Source organism: Pteropus medius, unplaced genomic scaffold (assembly GCF_902729225.1).
Source record: "Pteropus medius unplaced genomic scaffold, Ma_sr-lr_union100, whole genome shotgun sequence".
Taxonomy (NCBI): Eukaryota; Metazoa; Chordata; class Mammalia; order Chiroptera; family Pteropodidae; genus Pteropus; species Pteropus medius.
Genome location: NW_024351732.1, coordinates 1,779,860 through 1,804,495, shown reverse-complemented (window position 1 = coordinate 1,804,495; position 24,636 = coordinate 1,779,860). Strand labels below are relative to the sequence as shown.

Sequence of the window (24,636 nt, the reverse complement as noted above, 5' to 3'; positions counted from 1 at the left end):
TTTAATTTTGAATTCTGGCTAACTAAGCTATTTCTGTGCCCCATTAGCATATTATGACACTAGGTTTCCTGATGGTTTTGGTTTCAAAAAATTATTCCAAAAGAAAATAGTTGCATTCATAAGGTCCAGTGCTTATGGCAGTCTCCTTAATATTAATGTTTTTTATTTGGTTTAGTATTTTTTAAGTACTGATTCTTTATGCTTTGGATGGCGGAAAGCATTGTGGAGGTAATTGGTAAATAAATAAGACATATAGCAGGCTTCAAAGGGCTTGGAGAGAAGAGAGTCATAAGAAGAAAGAACCATATCTAATAGGAGATTCTTAACAGAAGTGCAAAGGCAAGGAGGTAAGTAGGGAATAGGCAATGAAAGCCCCTCGTTGAAGGTATTAAGTGGTAATATTAGATGGACATCTTTCTGATGGTGCACAGTAAAGAACTGTGTGAGAATAAAAACAAGCATCCATAGCCACGTTATCACAAACACTTTTGCCGTCAGCTGTTCTTTGCTTCTCATAACTGGAGAACTCAGTTTACTTCCTGAAGAGCATATGTTTTATGTAGAAGACTTAAAACTGCTATTTGTTTGCAAATATGATATATGCCAAAGTTCATGTTTATTTAGAGAAGTTATTTAATCTTTACAGAAAAAAAACTTTAAAGATGATACATTAATTTTGCATTATTTCAAATTTTAAAATCTTAACAAACAAATAAAAGATTTGAGCATTGTAATATATCTAAATTTATTTTATTTCAGCAGCAGTCTCCATGGAAGGTTTCAGCTGGGGTAACTACATCAATAGCAATAGCTTTATAGCAGCTCCAGTTACCTGCTTTAAACATGTGAGTATGGAATTTCTCATCTCATATTGAAATACTTAGTCGTCGTTTAAATCTGAAGGAGCAATAACACCTGAGCATCTTATCCTTAGAAGATCTTTATTTTATATATTGTAATGGAATTTTTTTTCCCTACGTTAATCAAATAACTAAAAAATAAATTCTGTAAATTTTGTAAGTAAGGCTTTATATAAAGAAATTGAATTCTGAAATCATTTTATATAGGCAATAGTACTGATCTCATCCAATTTTCATATTAAGTTGAGCCATATAAAACTGCTGGCTTTATATATCAAAAATAGTTGTGTATTGACAACGTCATATGGTTCGGCCTGATAATTTAGAAAGGGAAGGATCTTTCTCCCAGTTTTGTTTTTGTCTCCAAATGTAAAATCACAAAATCAAAGAAGTAACTATTAGTAATAGAGTATTGTGGACTAAAATATGTCCTGTATATCATGGGAAACCCTTTGTACTACATTTTTTCTTTTAGCAATAGGTTGTTACACAGCATCTGAAATAATTCAAAATTATGTTAAAAATGTATCTGATGATAAGTTCTTTTTGATTTTATTCTTTCTTGATTCAATTGTAATAAATTCTCTGCAATATTTTTTTTAACCTGACCGCAAGTTTAATTTATTTTTAAAGGTTCTGTCTGCTACTGACCATGTATCAGAAGAGAATTTAGAAAATTAACGAATGAAATTCTTTTTACTCCTAACATTTTATTAAATTAAGGCTATAGTTTTAAATAATAGCATGTGAACAAAAATGAGTTTGAGTTTTCGCTATGGAAATCTAAATGAATTTTCATTCTTTCATGGCCAATAAATGATCTTGATCAAGGCCAAGCATATTAATTCAGTGTTAGAGATATAAATTAAAGCCAACTTCATTTGTTTGCTAGTTTTCTTTATCAAAAGTACAGGTGTTAAGTTCTTAGTTGGTGGCATGCTATCTGAACCAGCCTATATGAAATCTGAGATACTTATGTAAAGTAGGTGATTTATTTTACTGTAATGTTGATAGTACTGTCACATTTGTGAGATACGTTAAATGCTTGGTGGCGGCAGCTTTAACAAGAACTACTGAGCAAATCTTTAACTCTCCTCTCTTGGGATAGTTCCTTCTGGTACTAAGAAGCTTAGAATTAGATTAAGTTCTCAGTAATAGTAACTCTTTCATCCCAGATTCCTGAAATATTTGCCTGTTGTCTCCTTCTGAATAGCCTTTATATCTTTCCTATCTTTATTTTAATATCGTTTTTTATGTTTTAATATTATAAGCCATGTCAAGCTATTTTGTTTAAGTAGTCAGGATATTTTTTAAACTAGCATTTCAAAGTCCCAATAGGATAGTACTTTATTTCACATTCATATCTTTAATAAAACTATATTAAAGTTCTTTGACAAGAAAATATTACAACAATGAAATTGATTAACTTTTTTTGACTTTGCTTCTATAAGATTAAAATGTTCTATCATAGAATAGAGAAACTAGCCTTAGTGATAATTATTAATAACAGTGAATACTGTGGAGCCTCCTCTTTATCACCCAGTACCTTCTTATTCCATTCATTCTTTATTGCTTTGCCCTTATCAAATAGGAAAAATTAATATTGGTAATTTCTTAGTATATTTTAGAACAAATGAGTTTGCTTTGTTGCCGTAACCAGCATCTTCATTTTAAGCCTTTTGGTTTAGGAGGTCAGGCCTCATGCTGTACTTGACTTTGTTCTTTAGTGTTGACTCTTCATGGTGCTCCCCCTGAGACAGTTTTCTAGGTCTCCCAAGTAGTTACTGGCTTTTGGCTTCAGAAAATCTATTGTCAAGAGCATCTAGGGGCATGAGAATCCTGCCTTGTATCATCAGTCTTCTGGTCTTGCTAAGGTTTGACGGGTACGCTAACACTGATTCATCTGTAGGGGCCCCTTCCACCAGACTCTACATCTGCCTTATCTTCAACTTAAGCACAGGTCAGGAGCCTTTTCCTGCTCCTAGGGGATTCTGTTTACAAACATAATTTTTAAAAACATCCAGTGTATAACAGAGATGTAGAGCTATTCAGATTGAAGCAGCAGTTGGGAGTAAGGGCAGTGTTAAGAGTGTTGACTGCCTTGCTTCTTTAACATAACCCAACCTCTTCTCCTTGAGTAGGGATCCCAGGTAAATACTTTATATTTTCCAGCACTTAAATATGATGATGATTAGTTATAAAATCATAGAACTTCAAGAGTAGAATTCCTCTTTCCATGGGCTGTCTGTAAACTTCTGAGAATGAAGTTTCTGCAAAGTACATCATGGGACTATATTCTCTTTGATAATTGCTATAATTATGCATAGTAGTTTGTAATCAGTCACAACAGCATTTGACTTTTTTTATAATATAGCAATGGAAATTGAGCCCAGTTGTCATTAAATGTATCTACTTAGAATTCTGTGCCTTATGACTGCCATGTATCTGATATAGCTTTCATTTATAGGTGGTGGTTTTCAGACATTTTTTAAACATCAGAGTTCCACTTTTCCCTAATAGCTAGGACAAGAGGAAGCTGCTCTGATTGGTCTGGCAGGGTTGGGGTGGTATGGCCAGAGCCTGGGCCCCTGGCCCTTGGCTCCCCCTTCCTTGACAGTCTCTGATGTTAGAAGCCACTGAGTTAGATAATACCACTTTTAATTAATCCTAAATCATGTGGTCACAGAGCTATAAATCTTTAAAATCATCTAGTTCATCTAATCCACCTCTTATTATAAATGAAGAAACTACTACTTTTTTTAATAGCTGAATTTTCAACTTTGTGCTTTAAACTGCTTTCCATAATGCAAAGCCTTTTTTGTTTTTTAACATAATTTTAAATTAAGCCTCTATAGGAAAAGCACTCCTGTGTTTCCTTTACTCTCACACACTACTACCACATAATACTCCCTGACAGCACATGTGTGTTTTCACCAGGCAACTCTGACATTAGCTAGGTGTTCTATAATTAAGTTCAATTCTGACACCGTCTACCTAGAATTAGCATCAGATCTCACAAGATAAGGGGTTCAGTCCCACAAGACTGTCCCCACTTCAGACACCAGTTAAAAATCCCAGATTGTCACCTGTCCATCTTACAGACTAGCTATAAATTAGGTTCCCATGACCCCTACAGATGAAGAGATACCTAGGGCGTAGTATGTGAAAAAAGGCACAGTGCTCTCCTGGCACCTCCCCTCGTTCTCCAACATAGAAGCTCTCCAGACCCCGTATAGTGGTATTATGGAGGCTTCATCACATAAGCAAATCTCCCTTTCCAGCCCCTCTCACTTTCCCAGAGGATGAAGGATAGGGCTGAAGGTACCAAGCTCATAGCTTAGTCTTTCTGGCGACCGTCTTCCATCCTGAAACTATCTAGAAACCCACAGAGTCACCTCATTAGAACAGAAGACACTCCTATCACCCAAGAAATTCCTCAGGATTTAGGAGAGCTCTTTGTCAGGAACCAGGATCAAAGACCAAACATGAGAGCAAAAGATGCTCTCAATGCTCCTTTCACTTAGACAATTAGAAAGGTTTTAAGAGCTCTGTGCCAGGAACCAGGGGCAAAGACCAAAATACATTTTTTTCTTTTAGTTCACAGCCCCTAAAAGCAATAACCATATCTGTCCTAACTGGAAGAATCTCCAAAATACTACTAAGTACCACATGCCATTTAGATGCACTGTATTCATTAATGAAATTCATAGATTATTTTCTTCTATTAGTAATTTGTGTTTGGACCCAAGAGAACCTCCGGTTGATCTATGTATAGGCAGAACATTTAACTTTATTTACTTACTTACTTACTTATATTTATGTGAGGCAACCCTTGGTTGACCTCACAGATTGCAAGGACCTTGTCGGCTTACCATCCCTTATTTTTTATTTATTTAAGCCTACAGCACCTGATTTTCCTAGGTGGTCTCCCATCCAAGTAGTAACCAAGCCCGACCCTGCTTAGCTTTCAAGATCAGACGGGGTCAGGCTTGTTCAGGGTGGCATGGCCGTAGACAGAACATTTAGCTTTAAAGCACTGTTTATTTTTTTTAAAAGACTGTAATCTTTTAAATTGAAGGACTCCTGTTTCCCATTACTTGCCTTATAAAATCAAGTAAAACATTTCTTTCCTAGGCATTACGGCACAGGCCAAAATGTGCTAAAGCAAATGTATATGAATCATACAAAAGCTAAAACTCTTTTGTTTGGTACCTGGACTGTATATACTCTTGGCGTCTTGTTGATAATGTTATTGCTAAAACCAGAAATATAATCATCCTACTTTTTTCTCCCTTGAAAATGGTTGTAGTTTTGTGTTTTTAAAAAAAAGGTCCTTTGTACATGTATGTCATAACTTTAAAGCTGAGTTAACTATGTAGTTTTTCATCCTGCCTCCACAAATACTACCTGATATTACTAACCTGATATTTTCTAATCCTCTCTTTGGTGCCTGACTTGTACGCCAGGTGTTTTGAGGTGAAAAGGTTATCCATATTTCTTTGCAACCTGTTTTCACAGTATATTTTTTTAATTTTAAGGACAAAAACAAAAGCCCTTTTGATTGTGTATGTACAGTAACAATAGTTTATCTTTAGAGTAAAACTTATGTATTTCTCAGGTATATGTTTTTTAGTAAAATAATCTTAAGTAAAAAAAATTTTCCCTGGCCTTGACACATACACACTTACATGTGACTCCATTAAAAGTTGAAAATAAATATGACTTCATGGCCATTTTAACTAAAGTTAGAATCTTCACTTATGTCATTCTACATTACAGCATTTCTTTCTAATAGAAACAAAACTTAAATTGATTTCTGGCACTTGTTACTGCTCCATCTGAATTAACTATTGTGAGTTGCCATGAGATAGATTCTCTTCAGGAAAGCATCTGTTTTATAGAAAGCCTAACTAATGTAGATTATTTTCTTAATTTTGGTCTGTTTTCTAAAATCGTTTCTATTTTTCTATTGCGATCTCCCAATTTTTAAACAATATTGGTTTATATGGTTTTTTAAATTATGGACTCTTTTATGCCTTTCAAACTAGTAACCACTGCTTCTGTCTGTTTTTACATACCCATAGCATTCCCTCATTTGTAATCTTACTTCCACCCCAAGCATCCCATTTTCCTTTCATACTCTCCTTGCATTCCCCATCTCTCTACTACCACCACTCCTGAAAAGTAGATTCTGATATCAAATCAAAAGGTGAGTGGACTTGGTAGAGAAACAGGGAACAATTTTTTTTCCTACTTCTACTTCCCATTCATTCCAGCAAGTAGTATTTAGGAGTTTTAATTTCTTTCTAGTTAATTTTCTGTTAGTTTTCTCCTTTTTTAAGTCAAACAGTATTTCATCTTCTCGACTTGATGCACTTTAGTAATCATACACCTATTTGTCTTACAGTATTTTAATGGTGGCTTTGTCTACATTTGCCATATCATTATTGGGATTGGTTCTTTTTTGGTTATCAATGTGCAACTTCAAGTCTAACCTCTGCCCACTTAAACTCTGTTAATATCGAGGATTGTGTGTGATTATCAAAATTTATAGATTGGCAGCTCTATAGAAGGAAAACTGTATTTCTGCCATGAAGCATCATGTGAGCAGTGTATCAGCCCTCTGAGAGTCTAAGTACTAGCCATCTGGGCTATTGGACTATCTGGGAATGTTCTTGAAGTTCAGAAAATAAGACTTCCCACCGAATTATTTTCTTCCAGACAGTCAGGTGGAGGTTGTCATACATTTCTGCTGGGGAGCCCTCAGCATATGGATTTGGCCATGTCCTGCAGGACCTGATGATAGCTTACCTTGCAGGGAAGGAGAGTCGCTCCCAGATAGCCCTCACGAGTGGCCCTGGAGCAGGAAGTGGTGAAGCAGATCTTCCTGGTTTGGGAGGAGCCTGAGGTGGACCTCTCGTCCTGAGTCTGGAAGGTAAATTTGTTGTTACCTGTAAATTATGGTTCTGCTAGTTCATGCTATGCCAATCCAGACTTTCAGAGGTATCCCTCCTGCCAGCAAGAGAAGACAGATGACTTGGATGAAGATGGCTGTCAAGCCCTGGGTCATTTAGTCTTCCACACTTAAGAATATTCATTTTAAACAAAAGGGCAGCTATGTCTATGAAGTTACCTTATTTCAACACATTGAGCACATACTATGCAATGACTGTGGTGCTCTTTTTTGTTGTTATTTTCGTTTCTCCTTTTTTTCTTAGAGTGAACCATATGGATTGGTTTAAGAGGGCCTAGCAGAACCACAAACTTACAGGCAAGAACAAATGTCACTTTCTGCTACTTTCTCCTATACCAATCCAGACTGTAGGAACCAAAATATTATATAATATCCCCCACTAAAGTGAATGTTAACTTTATTTTTTAAGTCAACATGTTGACACTTTGTTTTCTGTAATAAAATATGACTAAAAGTTTTTTTCTCCGAACAATTTAAGGCTTTTTTCTTTTTTTTTAAGTCAGTATGACATTATCATAGCTAGTTCAAAAAGAGTTCTGTATGCCAAATTCACTTAGCAGTATACCAACGTAACCCCCAACCAGTCAGCATAGCCATGCCTGTTTCTTCTTAATGAAAGTCTAGCCCATTTCATAACATTTGGCAGCCAAACAAAGGAGGTCGAATACCCTACCTTAATTCAATACATATATTTAACTATATCTGTCTGCTCTGATTGGTTCATCCTCACAGAAATGGCTACATGATCTTTGTGTTAATATATCTTAGTTTAATCTATGTTACCTATTTTCCTTCCAGCCACTCCTTTTCTGATCATATCTGCTGGCAATAGGGATGGCCCTACAGTCTAGAGTGATACAGGGGGAGATAGCAGAACCTAAAGAGTCCAGTCTTTCGATTTAAGAAAAGCAGAAAGAGATAGTCATGATGGACGTATTATTTTTGGCACAGCTCAGGGAAATAGTTAAGTGTACCCTTCCAGAATCACAGATAGTTGAAATAGGCCACTATCTCCAAGTTATTGAGGTATATCCATTGCTTGCTACTTAAAGCAATTGCCATAAATTGATTCTGTCTTTGGTTTTCAGTCTTAATTCTAATTCAGTATTACTTGACATGTTCTTCCTGTCTTTCAGAAATTTCAAAAACTATTAAGAGGTTAGGGATTGAATATTATTTTAGGCTAATCCTCCTTTTGGGTTAGCATCTGCCAGATTATGAGAGGCCTTGCATGGAAAACATTGCCCAGTGTTCAAATTGGCTAGTTCGTATAACTCTTAAATATCTTTGTTTACTCATCTTTGAGCTTTAAAGCTGTTTTGTCTTTTCCTGATTTGTTCATATTATCAGATCTTTTATAATCTCATTTAATCCTTTTCTCTATGATCAAGGTTCTAAATTATATTTAATGAGAAGGTGATATCAAGGGCCACAGAGACTGTTTAGTATTTTTAGCATTTATGTTCCTAAATTCACTTATTTGAATTAATTAGCCATTGCATAAGCTCCACATAATTGTAAATGGCCTCAAATTTTAAGGATTAAAATGTAATGGAAATTGTAATTTGGAAACATATGTTAGATTTTAGAAAATGCCTTCATAATAGTCATTTGATCGGTTTTCTGAGTCCCCATCTTAACCATTTGATGTGGAGGCTAGTGATAACTAGTTCTAACATTGAAAGTTTTCGCTTTGTTTATAGTAACTCCTACATGAGAAATTTAAAAATAATAAATTGTATAACAACATGGTATGCATCTCCAAAAACTCTTCAACTCCACCTTTTAAATAACTTTATATAGGGCTTTTGCCATATATCTGTTTTATTTCTAGCCTATGAATTTAACTAAGATATGTTTCATTTCTCTTTTATTATTGGAAACCACATTGCTGATTGGAATTATTTTTCTTTCTGCTCTTTGGCCACATATTTTTAAATTAGAAGTTAAGGTAAAGTGTTTTCATTCAGCGCATATTAAAAATAATGAGTTTCTGGGGTTTATGTCAAGATTGTGGAATAGGGCCTGCCCAGCATCATGGCATCATAAATTTAAAAAAAAAAAAAAAAAACTTTAAAAATACTAAAATAATAATGAGGCTCTTACATTAACTTTAACCTGTGAAATCTACTATCAAGTTTGTGTTTTACAAAAATTGCTGCTCTGGTCTTGTATTGGGACGGTATTGACTTTTGAAGTTAACATGGACCTGTTCTAGTACATGGGAATTCTTTTCATCTTGAGCTTAACCCTATCACTGGCTTTTTCCAATTAAAATTCTGTGAAAGAGGAGGAGTAAGTTATATTTCCAGAGAAAAATGAGTGAATTCAATGGCATTTTTAGTTTAATACTTCCATTATTGGTGATAATGCTTAATTTTGAATGATATATTTTAGGCTTTATGTTAATAAGATGATAATTTAATAATTTTTATATGACAGGCACCTATGGGGACCTGCTGGGGTGATATCTCAGAAAATGTGAGAGTAGAAGTTCCCAATACGGACTGCAGCCTACCTACCAAAGTCTTCTGGATTGCTGGAATTGTAAAATTAGCAGGTGAAAAGCATGCATAATATTGTACTAGAAAATGCCGATTATATTTGTAACTTAGAAGAAAGCATATTTGTAAATTTTGTAAAAATGTTGCCAAATAAGTAATAAATATGGTAATAGAGCATAGATTGGCAAACATTTTTCTGTAAAAAGCTAGACAGTAAATATTTTCAGCTTTGTGGGCAATACAAACTCTGTCACAATTGCTTAGCTCTACCATTGTAGCATGAAAACAGCCATAGCAATATACATATAAGTAGGTGTGGCTGTGTTCTAGTGAAACTTTATTTATGGACATTGAAATTTGAATTTACTAAAATTGTCACACATCGTGAAATATCCTTCCTTTGAAATTTTTTCATCTAATTAAAAATGTAAACGCCATTCTTAGATGGCAGACTGTGAAAAACATGAGGCAGTAGGCCAGCTCTATAGAGCATAATATAGTTTGCCAACCTCTGGTATAGGGAAATAACTTGGAAAAGTAACACCAAGTTGAAGTACTAAAAAAATAGTGGTAAGGTTCATAGTAGTAAATAAGTGTCGATAATTTCATGTATCCTGGGTTATTCCTTTTTCTTCATTCCCACTGCTTTCGTGTACCCTGTGTTAGGGACCTCCTATTAGACACTGTGGGCAAGTGATGTGCAGAAGTATAAGCCTCGTTTTTTTTTTTCAGCGACTTCACATCTGCCAAATGTTGAATGTATTTATGACCAGGTGCTCAGCAAGTGGTGGTATAGTAGGGCACTGTAGTCAGTGCTTTAGATGAGGGAGCAGCCACTCAAATAAGAAAAGTTGTCCTTAGATTTTTGGAAGAGGTGTCTTACCCATCCGACTCTTTTTTCTAGGCCTATTTCCATCAATTCTCTCCAAAACACCCTGTATATAGCGCACTATATACAACTGAAAGATTTACTTTACTGAAAATGATCTCAATTTCATTTTTCTGCTCAGGCGTCTTTAACAGCTTCTTTATTCTTAAAGGATCAAGATGGTCAGTATTTATAACTGAGTTGGGCCATACACCAGAAACAAAATTTTTTGTCGATCCCAGCATAAGTGATCTGTTGAGATTTATATCCCTCCTCCCTCATACCGCATGTTCTTTGTCACCTCTGCCTGGAGAGATCTCCATGCTTTGTATATCGCATATAACCCAATTCAATTCCCACCTTTTCTTTGAAACAGTTCCCCAGCCACGTAAGCATCCTCTAAATGCTTTTATTATTCTGTAGGCCATAATTTAAAAGTGATATGTTGTTTCTGTCTTAGATGTTTAAGTTAGTTGCATTTAATAGCCAAGAATTATTTCTACCTTCCATTTCTGGCTTTACATTTCTGTTTTATCTAATTGCCTCATATATCTTATTCTAAGCCACTTTATTGGTTTTAGAAATTAGCCTGATGTTAATCAGGAACTAGAGCTCGACAACAAACTCATGAATTTTTCTGTGAATTCTTGAATTTTAAAACTAAAATTTTCATTGTAGGTATTAACACATGAAAATAGGGACTGAACTTAGCTCTATGCCTGAAATACAAGTTTATTGGGCCTTCTTTATTCCACTAAAGGCCTTAAATTAAATCATCATAAGATTTGTTAAATTATAAACAGGTTATATCAAATACTTTTTATTCTTTCTAGGAGATACAGCTTTCTATTTGAACCTACAGTTTTTAAGTGGTTTACTTTTGTTTGTGTTTATTGAATTTTCTTACCTAACATTTTCAAATCTTATTTCCAAATATACAGGACAGAAAAATTTAGACTCTTAAAATAGCCACATCCAAATTATCCAAGAATAATTAATTTGTCACCTGATCAGCTAGATAAAGCAATTTCTTTGATATACTTTAACTGGGTTTCTGTGACTTGACAAGTTTTGACTCACCACCACAATCTTCTTTCTTTTCAGAACTACGCATTCTAGTAGCACTTTCCTACCCTTGTTTTTACTGAGAATTTGTTTTCTAGAATTTAAGAAATGGTAACCATGCTCTGAAACAGTTAAACTGATTGCATTGTACAAGTCATTCTTACAGTCTGATCCATACACTAGTAGCAGCAGCATTACTGGGAACTTGTTAGAAATGCAGACTCTGAGACCCAACCAGTATCTACTAATCAGAATCCCTGGGATGGGGTCGAGCCATCTGTCCATTCACAAGCCCTGCACATGATTATGTTGCAGATGTGCACAACATTTGACAGCCACTACCAGCACCCATATCCTGTTTTATTTCATTTTCTCATGTGATGATTGATTTGTTGGTTTCAGGTTACAATGCCCTTTTACGATATGAAGGATTTGAAAATGACTCTGGTCTGGACTTCTGGTGCAATATATGTGGTTCTGATATCCATCCAGTTGGTTGGTGTGCAGCCAGTGGAAAACCTCTTGTCCCTCCTAGAAGTAAGTAACTTAGGTATCCTTACTGTCATTTAGAGATATGTACTTAAAGGCAGTTTCACACATAATAACATCAAGGTTGTACAGAAATTAAAATACTACATTTGGGTTTCAAATAACTTATTTGCTGGCAAGACATACTTGTTTTCTCTATTTTTGTTGTTGTTCTTCAGGACATTAATTAATACTGAAAATTGCAAGGAAATTTGTTACTTTTTTTTTAACAAATACTTTATGAAGCAGTTCTACTCTTTGCTAAAGTGTAACTGGTTATTTCTTTTGTTTTAGCTATTCAGCATAAGTATACAAACTGGAAAGCTTTTCTAGTGAAACGACTTACTGGTGCCAAAACACTTCCTCCTGATTTCTCACAAAAGGTAAAGATAGGATCTTAGAAAGGACTAAAGTATCAAATGAGAGCTCTACAAAAAGGAGTAACTGCCAAGTTTTTTAAGGAGTTGTTTTAGTGAGCCAGATCTTTATTAAATATTGAGCGCTCTCAGTATTTTCCACAGTGCAGTATTAAAATGATTTGTAGACCTTTGTCATGAATTCCAGTTTTTGTCTGCTTTTGTTTCGAGGTTTCAGAAAGTATGCAGTATCCTTTCAAACCTTGCATGAGAGTAGAAGTGGTTGACAAGAGGCATTTGTGTCGAACACGAGTGGCAGTGGTGGAAAGTGTAATTGGAGGAAGATTAAGACTAGTATATGAAGACAGTGAAGATAGAACAGATGACTTCTGGTGCCATATGCACAGCCCATTAATCCATCATATTGGTTGGTCTCGAAGCATAGGCCATCGATTCAAAAGATCTGGTAAGCACCTGTCACAGAACTCCTGTTGAAAATATTGAGGCTGAATTGTACTACTTGGTTATTTTTCTCTACAGAGTAGCATAGATCAAAAATAGCGTTCTAGCTGTCTGGGCTGCTTATTCTGCCTTAATTAGGGAAGCTTCACATCAGAATATTAGTGTCCTAACTAATTCCTTTACATTCCTTCCACTTGTTCTCAATTAAAGAATAACGCACTTTTGGTCACAACTACACGTGTTTTCTTATACTTTTCTTATCCAGCCCATTTGAAATATCTAAAGATAGCCTTTCCCTTTCCATTCAGTTTTAATCAAAATAGCAAGATTACATATGGCTTGACTTAATACTAAACACATGAAAACATACTTATAAAGTTGTAATTCCCTAACAAGGGAATTACCAGCATTCTAATTGGCTGAATGTATTTAATAGCACATGTACTCTAAAGAGAGAATGACTATTAAAGAATATTCACCATAAATGTAGAAGGCATGTATTTTTGCCATGTTTTAGATAATACATACCTTGTGAGTTTGAAACCTTCAAAGAAACGTGGTTTTTGGTCTTCTCACAAATGCTGACAGATTAGTATGTAACTTTTCCTTGTAGATATTACAAAGAAACAGGATGGACATTTTGATACACCACCACATTTATTTGCTAAGGTAAGAAGTTTTTATAAGAACCCTCATTTGTAAATTATGTTTGAAAGAGGGTTGTGGGTTTTTTTTCCTAAAATTATGGAAATCACGATTACATATGTTCACTTAAAAGAATTAAGTCTTGTAATTCATAGATGTCACACCATTGATTATAATTATTCTTAAGTTCTGTTTGCCTGAATTCTCTCTGTTCCCTAATGGAAGTTTGAGTTATAATATTAGGTAGGTAGGAGAAGGCATTTGGTATTTTCGTCTGGTAAACCTTTTCAAATTGGTAATATTTTAATTGTTAAAACGATAACATTTGTAATAGTAGATGTGCTTTCATGTAATTCTTTAGGTAAAAGAAGTAGACCAGAGTGGGGAATGGTTCAAGGAAGGAATGAAATTGGAAGCTATAGACCCATTAAATCTTTCCACAATATGTGTCGCAACTATTAGAAAGGTAAGAGAATGGGTTCTAAAACATAGAAATGCAGTTATAGCAACTGGGTGTAAGGTAATAGACAAGGAGGCCCCTGGCATACTCATTTTGACATAAAATGTGTATGTCTGGATTGTTACTGGGGAGAAGGTTACTAATAATTTCAAAATGAATTTTAATTCTCTTGTCAGAGATTCTCTTTTTATATAGTTTATTGTCAAGATTGTCATCTTAAGTTAGCTACCTTTATTTGTGTAAGTATATCTTAAATTAGAGGAAGAAAATTTATTCAAGTTACTTTCTGGTCAAAGCTAGTCCAACACAATTGTAACGAGGCCAGGTTTATATTCAGTTTCATTCGTTAACTATTTGTGCCTTTTCCTTCCTTTTGGTAATACTTTATTTTCTCTTTTTCTTCTCTTCTGAAACTGCTTGTATGAAAACACTTAGAGGAGTGGTTCTCAATTCTCAGTTAAGCATCAGAATTGCCTGGAGAACTTATAAAAATATATAGGTAACCAGGCCTCTTATCCCCCTCATCCCCCATTCTGCTATAATCAGTCTGGTTTGGGGCCCTAGCATTGGCATTTTTTTCAAGTCCCCAGGTGATTCTCAAGTACAGCTGTAGTTAAGAACTGCTAACCCAGAATCTACTTACATAAAGGTATAACTTAAGTTGTGATTTGCATTTCAACACAGTTTAAAACCTTAAGCCAAAAGAATTAAACACAATTATCATGGCCACCATGCCCCAAGCACTTGTGTTCAAGGTCACACAGCTAGACAAGACTGGTTCCAAACCCTGTTCTTTCTCTCCCTGACTGGTGATCAGAGCCACCTGGTATGATTTAAAACAGATTTCTATGATCTACTTTAGACTTACTCAGTCAGAATCGCAAGAAATATTGCCCCAAAATCTGTTTGTTTAAAAAAGAAAGAAAAGGAAAAGTTTCTAGGTGATTTTAACAATCAACCAGCTTTGGGATCCAGTGCCTTTATACCATGCCCTGTTCTAAGAAATGAAAAAGAAGTATCCAGTAAGTAGAATATCAAGTTTTAGTCAGAAAATACTTAGTCAATACCCTCCGTGCTAGATTTGGTGGGGACTCAAAAGCTTACAGTCTAGTAGAACAAGGTAAGATGTACAAAAACAAGTTTAATACAATTGCCTGTGACCTAAGAAAACTACCAACAAAGCCTGTTGAAGTTCAAATGAGAGATCACATTGTCTCAGAGGAATCAGGGAAAGCTTTTTAGAAAACAGGACATTTGAAAACTTCATCTCAAAGGATGGGAAAAACCAAGCCCAGCAGAGATACAGGAAAAAACTGTGAGAAAAGAATGTGCACAAAAGCATCGAGGAAGGTATCAGCCACGTTTAGGAGATGGCAAATATTTCACACACAGTACACATCAAACAAGTTGCATTGAATATTCTGGGCAAGGCTTTTGTTTATAAGAAACCCATCCAAGTTGACTCTAGGAAAGTTACTTTAAGGACACAGTGGGCAATGTCACATACGTGCAAGGACACGGGGATGAGAACTAGAAAGGCATAAGCTATTTATTACTCTCGACCTATTAGAGGCTTCTTTGTCTCATCTCTTTTTTGTTCTGAATGTATGCCACTTTTCTTTCACTCTCAATTGGTGTTCTGCCCACTCAATCTGTACATGGTGGCCCCTCTTCCTATTTTGTACCACAGCGTTTCATTTTCAGCTCTGAGCCACCATGGCTTGACAACAGTCTCTGTCTGCTAAGTCTAATTCCTTCGGCTTGCTGCCCTAAAGGTTAGATACTAATCCTTGGTACAGTCAGCTATTTAGAAAGGGAGAAAGGAATCCCGCATGAGGACAGGTAGTTCTTTCCAGAGGTCTTAGACAAAGCTGTTACACTCGAAGAAAAAGTTATTATATACATATCCAATATAGTAGAAATAACTAGGAGAAAGGACCTTGGGGGCAGATACTAAGAGATAATGTGGAACCAGGAAGTACAGGCTTTGAATGCTTGGTCAGGCCATCTGAGCTTTCTTTAGCAACAGGAAAAGCTGGTAAAGGGTTCTGGCATAAGCAGGTCATACCAAAGGAAAATTTAACTGTGTAAAAGGGAAATGTCCATAGAGGAAGGCTAAATGCTATAAATAGGATAGTGGAGAGAGTTAATGGCAAAGATAAAAGGACCAAATGTTTAATAAGCATTGTGGGACCTATAATTGATTACCTTTGAAAGGAGTAAGAGGAGTTGTTGCTTTGATGCCCTTTATCAACTCTCAGAGAATTTGTTCAGCCTGCAAGTAAAATGCAGGACTGAGAAACTAGAAGGGAGACAAATTCATGATAAAGCTTGAGAAATTGTTGGCATAGACGTCGGCTATTGAAGCACTGGGTGTGGATAATCTCACCGAGTTAGAGGTGAAAGGGCAGCCACCAATAAGATGTGGAAGGAATGATCAAAGAGTAGATCGCAATGTAATGAGTCTGGGAGAATATATTTCAAAAAGTTAAGAGTCCTCAACAGAAATTGGATACTGCAGAGGGTCTAAAGTTTGAGGAGGGTGAGTTTTGGAAAAAGGCACTAGATTTGACAAACTAGGTCGTTGGTAAATTTAGCAGTTTAGTAGGGTAAGAACAGAAATCAGACTGCAACAGTATATTATTGAACTGGGTCTCTGGATGAAGACATAGAAGTTCATTATACAAGAATAGTACCTTTTCTGTTAAGTGTGAACTGTTTCAAAATAAAATATTTGAAAATATTTTTGATGTCATGGAAAATGGGAGACATTAGAGTATAAGACATGGTGTTTTGAAGCAAAGTACCAGTAAAGTTTATCCTGCGGTGAAAAAGGGACGATTACAGCAGTCTGAGGTACAAAGGAAGGGATGTGAGGACCCTTGCATAGCCAGTCTTAGATTCTGTCACAAAGGAACATGGTTATCTGTACCATAAGAGAGGTAAAGTTGGAGCTTGAAGATGTAAAAGGTTTGGAAAAACTCCTCTGTGTGATAAATTCAAAGAAAAGAAATTAAAGTTATTACTGAGCAGGATTTAGAGCCTAGCCAAGACTAGATAGTTAAATTGAGAAAGAGCACTCCGCCCAGTTTCATGATTTTGCACAGCAGCAGGCAGCCTTAGCCCTTGGCAAAGGCACTATTTTTCCTAGACCTCTGAAATCATTTCTGTGTAATCCTGCTTTTGTTTCTAGAAAGTACACACTAGAATTTACATAGATTTTCCATTATGATTTCGGTTATTTAACATAATTGAATTAAAAAAACATTTTTCACTTTTAAGAGACCTTTATGTAATAGATTTTCCTTTCTTTTAGTATGTCACTTAAAGGATCATTTTTGTAATGGTGGTATCTAATTTTAAGTACTTGGAATTCTTTTAATTTAAAAGGTGCTGGCTGACGGATTCCTGATGATTGGGATCGATGGCTCAGAAGCAGCAGATGGATCTGACTGGTTCTGTTATCATGCAACCTCCCCTTCTATTTTCCCTGTTGGTTTCTGTGAAATTAACATGATTGAACTTACTCCACCTAGAGGTACTTCATCCTAATACATACACTAGGTTTTCGTTCTTGATTTCTTTTTACGTGATATTTGTTTACAGCATTTAACATAGCCCTAAATATCTTGCTGGTGAATATATGTGTATATATTGCATATATAAATATATGCATATATAACAGGAGCTATGGAATGCTCTAAAAACATAAAGCACTGTATTCCAAATAGCTTCAGTAACTTACATTAGTCTAGAATTTTTATTGAGCCTACTGTACATTTTATAATATGAATAGTATTCTCAAGTCCTGTTGAGATGGTGATGTCTCAATAGACTCAATAGTCTCAATAGACTATTTAATACATAAACTTTTTTTAGAAATACTTGAGTTTTGGAGAGAAAGCAAGTTTTCATTTGTAGATTCCCATGTAGTTTTTTAAAAGATATACCTTTAAATAGTTCTTGTGGCTTAACTGGTAACATTCCTAATTTCAATATCTGAGCCTTGGGTCTTTCTCTTAAGAAAAGAAGAAGGAAAACCAAAACCAGAGGTCTATAAAAATAGTATTTGCCCAGCCAGTTTTCTTTCTTGGAAAGAAAGAAAAATGTCACTGGAAAGTGTTAAATGCTAGACTGTTCTGAGCCTAGGATTGAAAAAGCAAAAGTCTGTACTTGAGGTCGACAGAGGAGAGGAGAGTCACTTTTGCCTTAGGATAAGTGGGTACACCAGTGTCTTTCTAGAAAAAGAAGAAAATTCTTATTTTAACATAGAGGAATTATTGGACTCAACAGTTTTAGTGCCTGAGTTAAAATTTTATCGTATAACCTAAAACCTGAGATTTTAAGTGTACTGAGTTACTTTGTATTTACTCATTTTAAGTGAATTGCAACTAAAACCAGTTGTGTCTTTCAGGTTACACAAAACTTCCTTTTAAATGGTTTGACTACCTCAGGGAAACTGGCTCCATTGCAGCACCAGTAAAACTATTTAATAAGGTAAATTTAAGTGATGACATAATAATTATGTGCAATTTTGTTGATGCCACACAAATGTAAATTATCATTGATCCAAATGTCTTTGCTTTATATTAGAATTTCTTAGTGGAGATTAATATAAACAAATATAGAATAATAAAACAATATAAACATTTCCTTTACTTAGGAAGTGCTTATTTCCAAACTTTGTTTCATTTTTTTAATCTGAGTAAAATAGATGTGAATACATTGCCTAACCCCTTCTTAAATGCTTCACTTTCATATGTTTCAATAAATAGAGAATTATTTGGGACTTCTGTGGCTTAAATTGTTACTTGTTATATTATGGTTATATTATGGTTACTTTGCTTCCTTTTTTTCCCTCTGTTAGTGATAGTGAAGTTATACATTCTTCTTTTCACCAGTGTTAATGTTTTGCCCTCTCCATGTCAGGATGTTCCAAATCACGGATTTCGTGTAGGAATGAAATTAGAAGCAGTAGATCTCATGGAGCCACGTTTAATATGTGTAGCCACAGTAACGCGAATTATTCATCGTCTCTTGAGGATACATTTTGATGGATGGGAAGAAGAATATGATCAGTGGGTAGACTGTGAGTCCCCTGACCTCTATCCTGTAGGGTGGTGTCAATTAACTGGATATCAGCTACAGCCTCCAGCATCACAGTGTAAGTTGGTATACAGAAAAGGTGTCCTTTTGTAAAAATCAGCAATTCTCCAGAGGACTGTCTCACATAATCATCATGTGAGCTCACAGGACAAGAATATGCCTATGTCTGATTGGTTACCAGGTAAGATCTTAAGACTCAACAATATCACAGAATCAGACCATGTGTACCATGGCCATGTGAACTCAATAGTCAGTTACCTGATGACCATAGAAACACAAAAGTAAGAGCACTCACAAATTAAACTAGACTTATTTTAATGAGTTTAAAGATTATAGGCTAAAAATTTACTGATGTATATATAATAAGTACTTATTGAATAAAAAGTAAAATCTGTCATGGTTTTACCAAAACAAGTGCCCTTATTTCCAAAGCATTATGTACTTTTGTAAGCATAATGGTCTTGGTAAAGATAGTTCATCTGAGATGTATATGTAGTTGTAAACAGTTATCTGGTACCAATTTTCCCTTTTATTTTACAGCATCAAGAGAAAGCCAGTCAGGTTCATCAAAACAGAAGAAAAAAGCTAAGTCCCAGCAATACAAAGGACATAAGAAAAGTGGGTCACCACATGGTGTTTATATACATTTCCTAAATTGTTAACCAATTGAGATTATAGTATTCTTGCACAGAAAATGATAGCCCTTGTGAGAGCTGCTGACTGTGCATTGTGTATTATGCTTAAAGGTGCAGTATGCCATAAAAGGCAAACATTTTCAATAATGAGAAACATGTATTGTAATTGACAGAAAAAATGATTACCATATTTAAAACATGCATGGTAAAGAATAGAGCCTACAAGTGATTCTTAGAATAATATGTAAACCTACTGAAAATTTTTTTATTTAAAAAGCAAATGCTTGATGCTTAAAATAGACTTGGAGCTTAATAAACCCATCCTTCTTAAAAACCAAAAATTTCTAGAATGATATTTAAAAGAAATTAAGTTGATGGCTAACAAGGTCAGGCTTAAGTAAGTTTTTCTAAATATGTTTTATATATTATATTTTACATTATAATAAATGATTATTAACATTCATAGTCAAAATAATATAAAATATATTGATAGCTCTATTTGATTCTTTTAAAATCTTTTTCCTCACCATAGAAAACCACAGAATCTTTCTTTGAAGCTTGTCATGGACTATTTTATTCTGAGATTCTTTTCATGTGAAGATATTCTTAAAAGTAAAAAGTACATTTGAGAATTAAAACTAAAACAGATTTTTTTCAGCTACTTGCCATATGTCTCTTTAATGATGAAGAGACAAGCAGCATGAAAAATCAAATACATCCTTCCTTCCTTTTTCGATTATAATTGTTTCTTTATAATTTTTTCTGTGGGGGAATTTTTAAAAATCTGCCAGCCACTGCAGTGGTGCTTTAGTTTCCTCCCAGCATGAAACCCAGGTCAGCCTCACAATAGTGATAAGCTTCAGACCTATTTCTCATCCTCTCTTTTATATTACAGACATAAGCTTCCCATAGGCCTAGAATGATTTTGCCCACTACCTGCTTGCCACGTTTGATATTTATCTGAAAGAACTTTAGGGAGCATTGCCAGACTAGGCATACCAAACTGATTTCCCCTTTATCTGGAAATGATTAAGAAGAATTCACCTGGAAACTTTGTCAGTGGACTAATCATGGTAAATGTAATCACTAAGCTTTCTGGAAGGTTGAACAGCACAGGCTGTTTTAGCCTATCTTTTTCCTTTCTGATGGACAAGACTAGGATTTCAGAATTTCCTTTCCAAGATGTTGAATTAAGAACGTTTTTTTATTACTCGGTGGCTATATGATGTATACGTTTTGGAAGTAATTTCTGACCACTGTATACGCAGTTCACATGCCTCCCTCAGTGTGACTTGCAGGGTTTGTTTCTAGCTATGGGGTTTAATGATTTTGCATTAATGGGCTTAGAGGCATGGGAAGAAATATGAAATTAATGAAGTGGTAATATCAGTATCTCAGTTTTTAGTGACATTTAACATTAAATTTCTGGATTAGCTGGAAAAAAATGAAATTAGCTATAAATGTAGTGTGTTAACTGTAACATTTTAATAGCTCTTAATACTATGGCATCTCTAACGCCTTTAAATTGTCCTTTGAACATGGAAAGGAAAATAACAGGATGCACAGTCTCTTATTAGTAAAACCTTTGGGGCCAGATGCGTTTCAGAATTCAGATTGTTGGGGATTTTAGAAAAATACAGTGTACGTAGCATATATTTTACTCCGTGCAGACTCTGGAGCATTTTATGAAGCAAAATTAATATAAACATTTACACTAAATGGGCCAAATAAAGATTATAAATAGTATCACCAAGTGAGGTCTGGTTTTGTTACTCAAGTTTTACAAAAAAAAAAACTTTTGAATTTTGGAGTTGAGGATAAGGAATTGTAGTTCTATATGAATAAAACAGAAGCAATCTTCATTGTATATAAGGTTAGGTCCAAAGCCCTTTTACTTATTTTTTTACTCAGGAAATCATTTATTAGAAATTTTTCCCACAAAACTACTTACCCAAATCAGGAAGAATTTGATGTCCAGAAACCTAAGTCATCCATTGCATGCAGATTTATAGCAGATAGGCTGCTGAACCTTTTATCTGTTTAAAGTTCGCTACAGATCATTATATTCTGACTCTGTTGTTTCATCTTCTAGCTCTTTGGTTTCCTGTACCTAAAATCATTCAGCAGTATGTTCCTGAGTAATGCTTTTTTTTTTTTTTTTAACAGAAATAGACAAGTTAATTGGCTTCATTATTCTAGCTTGTCATATAATGAGCTGTGTGTATGTTCTAAAGGGATAACTATTAACTAGTGCTTTGGAAAAATAAGTAATGTTCTGCCTAGAGGATCATATAGACCATGTGTGCATGTATCTGTCCAGTCAGGAAAGCCTTTTTTTCTCACGTTTAGTTATTCTAGATCCCAAAAACAAACACTAATTTCTGTACCATCATCAGGGGCTATTATAGGTAGTAGAGAGTTTGAGATTCTCTTTGCATTATTAATCTAAGCATGTAGTACATTAGAAAAAGTCTAAATGATTCTGCATGTGATTTAGGTTTGGCAGTTGAGAGTTGAATGTGTACTCACTTGTAACTTAGTTTCCAGATCGTTTTCCATAGGAATACTGTCTGGCTTAGATCTTTCAATCCTGATTTTGTAAAGCATAATTTCTGATTGCCCTTGCCTGGGTCATTTGTATACTCTGGAAGAAAACACATAATTTATAGTCACAAAGATAATGTAAAGTATCCTTCGCTTTCAACTTGATGCACTACACTTGGTTGTTCAATATTTGCAAAGTTTAGAGTATCTTGTCTTGGTTGGTGGTGAAAGCATTGCTTAAGTCTTCGAAGGCTTATGTTTGCTTATGAGACTATAACCAGTGGATGTTTCAAAAGCAATTATGTTGCTTAAAAACTCACACGCAACAAGCTTTAAATTTTAAAATTTTAAAAATGTTTTTCAGAATAAGAATTATAAGTATTTTCTTAAATAATGGACTGTAAAGCAAAAGTTATGGGAGCACGTTTCATATCAGTAAAATCCTGCCACCCAGATGATATGTTAAAAACTGTTTGATTTTTCCCTGAAGGCCAGTGTTTGGACTTAAACGGGCAATGAAATGCTACCCTACTAGTAGGACTTTAAAACCCTCCTCTCCTCCACTGGATTTTCAGACCCCCTCAAGCTAAAAATTTCTCGAAGGAAATTAGCCAGCCATTCTCCATACTAAAAATGCTCTCTATAATTCATTTGCTTTGTCTTGTTTTAAGTTTGAGAGGAACCAGAATTACTAGACTCTCAGAGACTAGAAAAAATCTCCCCCCTCAACACACAATGCATGACCACACACAATACACACACACACACACACATACACACACACACAGAGTCCTTGTTTTCAGAACTACAAACCTTGCATAGTTGGTTCTCTTTTCAGAGTATCCTATGCAACACAACCTTTCCTAGTTATATAATGCACTTTTCTTGCCACGCATGTAAGTAAAAGCTTACTTTAGTTTGACTTGATATTTAGAGAGGAAGATGCCAGTGGGGAAGAAGCCTGTCAGTTTGTCGAGCCTGCCCCTGACAGGTGGGGTGCGGAGGAGCTTCTCTGGTGATGAAGAGTTAACTCCTCCTCCATATCGAACTCTTCCAGCACAGACAGCCCTGGAGGCCTTCCCACCTCCCAGCACTAGCCAAGAGTTCAGTCCCAGCCTCAAAACAGGTAATTAGTCACATCAGCACCTCAGGTACTACAGAGGGTAAAAGTCTGGGGAGGGTGGTGGGAGACAAAGCATGGTCTGGCATGACAGATGCTGACTCATTAAATTTTTCTTTTTCTTTCAACCAAAAAATTCATTTTCACTAGTCCTTGGTAGTCACTTCACTAAAATGAATCATCAGGAAAGGATTTTTATTTCGTTCTAAACCACTTCTGAGCTTCAAATTAGGGTAAAGCTATAATTTCAGTTTATGGAATTGTGAGACAACTTGGACTATTTCATGGTTTCGTTAAAATGGTTGAACGTTTACATTGCAGAATTCTGTGCGACTTGACTCGGGGTAGAAATACACTATTAGGAATTGATCTGATTAATCAGATCCAAAGACGAGGCTTCGTTCATAGCATTCCATAGCGTCTCATTCATTAGACAGAATGTGTTTTGTGTTGAGTAGTTCTCATAGTAACCTTTACCACAATCCTCAGTTGAATAATGTGGACTTGGAAATCCAATAGTTTTGGTGTTGAATTTGAGTAAAATTAATTTCCATAACCTCACTTTTGTATATTTATAGTGATTAAGTAAATTACATTTAACTTGAATTTAATTGGTTAGGCCAAGCTGGTAGATTGTAAGGAAGACTGCAGAAGTTTTGCCTTTTGTAATTGTTAAGAACAAACATATCAGAATGGCTTCCCATGCGTGCAATGAACTTTAGATGTGAGTACAGATCAGATAGCTTGAAAGCCAGAGTAGTATCGGCCTTGGCATATATTCTGCCATATCCTAACTATTGCTTTTAAACCAAATTGTTTTATCTAACCAGCATTCTTTAAAATGCCTTTATACATTGAAAACCCAGGTGGGACTTAATACCTAACTCTCTTTTCTTATTCCTCTGCTAATTGGTTTGGTAATATTTTTGCATCTCAAAAATATCAGCCTTTTTTTTTTTCCATTTTAAGATGTATTCTTTAGCTTTTGCCCCACTAATAGTATAATAGGTCATTTGATCATTCCCAAACTGTTTCCTTAATATCCTTATATCTAAAACAAATTACTGTACCTCTTTCGTATGAAAAATAGATTAGGACTTCAAATCCAAGTTTCTGCTCCTTAATGGAAAACTTTCAGAGTCTATCTAAAGAACATTTCAATTTCTTTTCTTCTTTATTTCTAACTTTTTTCTTTTTGTACTTGTTATTTATGAAATAGTCTTCTTTAACCTAAGTAACTGTAGCTATTAATGAGCTCTGAATATCTTTGAATTTTTATTGGATTTTAGATATATTTTCTTTAAGCATTAGACTGATTTTGAAGGCATGTGTCACGTTTTTGTGAGAGCTTATTGATTCCCATAAAATAGAACTTCTAGGATTGGCAAAACCCAAGAACTTAGAGTAGGCACACAGGATGGAAGCAACAGGCCTCTGTTGACTTCCTTCATCCTCCAGTGTCTTTAGTGTCTTCTGAGCTGGGGGGCACATCCGTGAGACTGGTGTGAT

At 35.1% G+C, this 24,636-nt stretch overlaps 1 protein-coding gene and 1 pseudogene across 27 annotated transcripts in view; one reads left to right on the top strand and one right to left on the bottom strand.

The window, feature by feature from the left end:
- The window catches only part of MBTD1 (mbt domain containing 1), a 55,130-nt gene that overhangs the window by 26,791 nt on the left and 3,703 nt on the right, over positions 1-24,636 (top strand). For 22 of the 27 annotated variants that reach the window (XM_039846390.1, XM_039846383.1, XM_039846370.1 and 19 more), the window contains 12 exons: positions 760-845; positions 9,277-9,394; positions 11,674-11,808; positions 12,094-12,182; positions 12,387-12,621; positions 13,231-13,286; positions 13,624-13,728; positions 17,113-17,260; positions 18,137-18,219; positions 18,652-18,886; positions 19,369-19,446; positions 22,942-23,133. In XM_039846390.1, coding sequence (XP_039702324.1) covers positions 760-845; positions 9,277-9,394; positions 11,674-11,808; positions 12,094-12,182; positions 12,387-12,621; positions 13,231-13,286; positions 13,624-13,728; positions 17,113-17,260; positions 18,137-18,219; positions 18,652-18,886; positions 19,369-19,446; positions 22,942-23,133 — 1,560 coding nt within the window. The remainder of the gene's footprint in view (positions 1-759; positions 846-9,276; positions 9,395-11,673; positions 11,809-12,093; positions 12,183-12,386; positions 12,622-13,230; positions 13,287-13,623; positions 13,729-17,112; positions 17,261-18,136; positions 18,220-18,651; positions 18,887-19,368; positions 19,447-22,941; positions 23,134-24,636) is intronic. The other 5 variants (XM_039846366.1, XM_039846391.1, XM_039846368.1 and 2 more) reach the window with 3 other exon arrangements.
- LOC120588994 (uncharacterized) lies at positions 4,757-4,875 on the bottom strand (annotated as a pseudogene).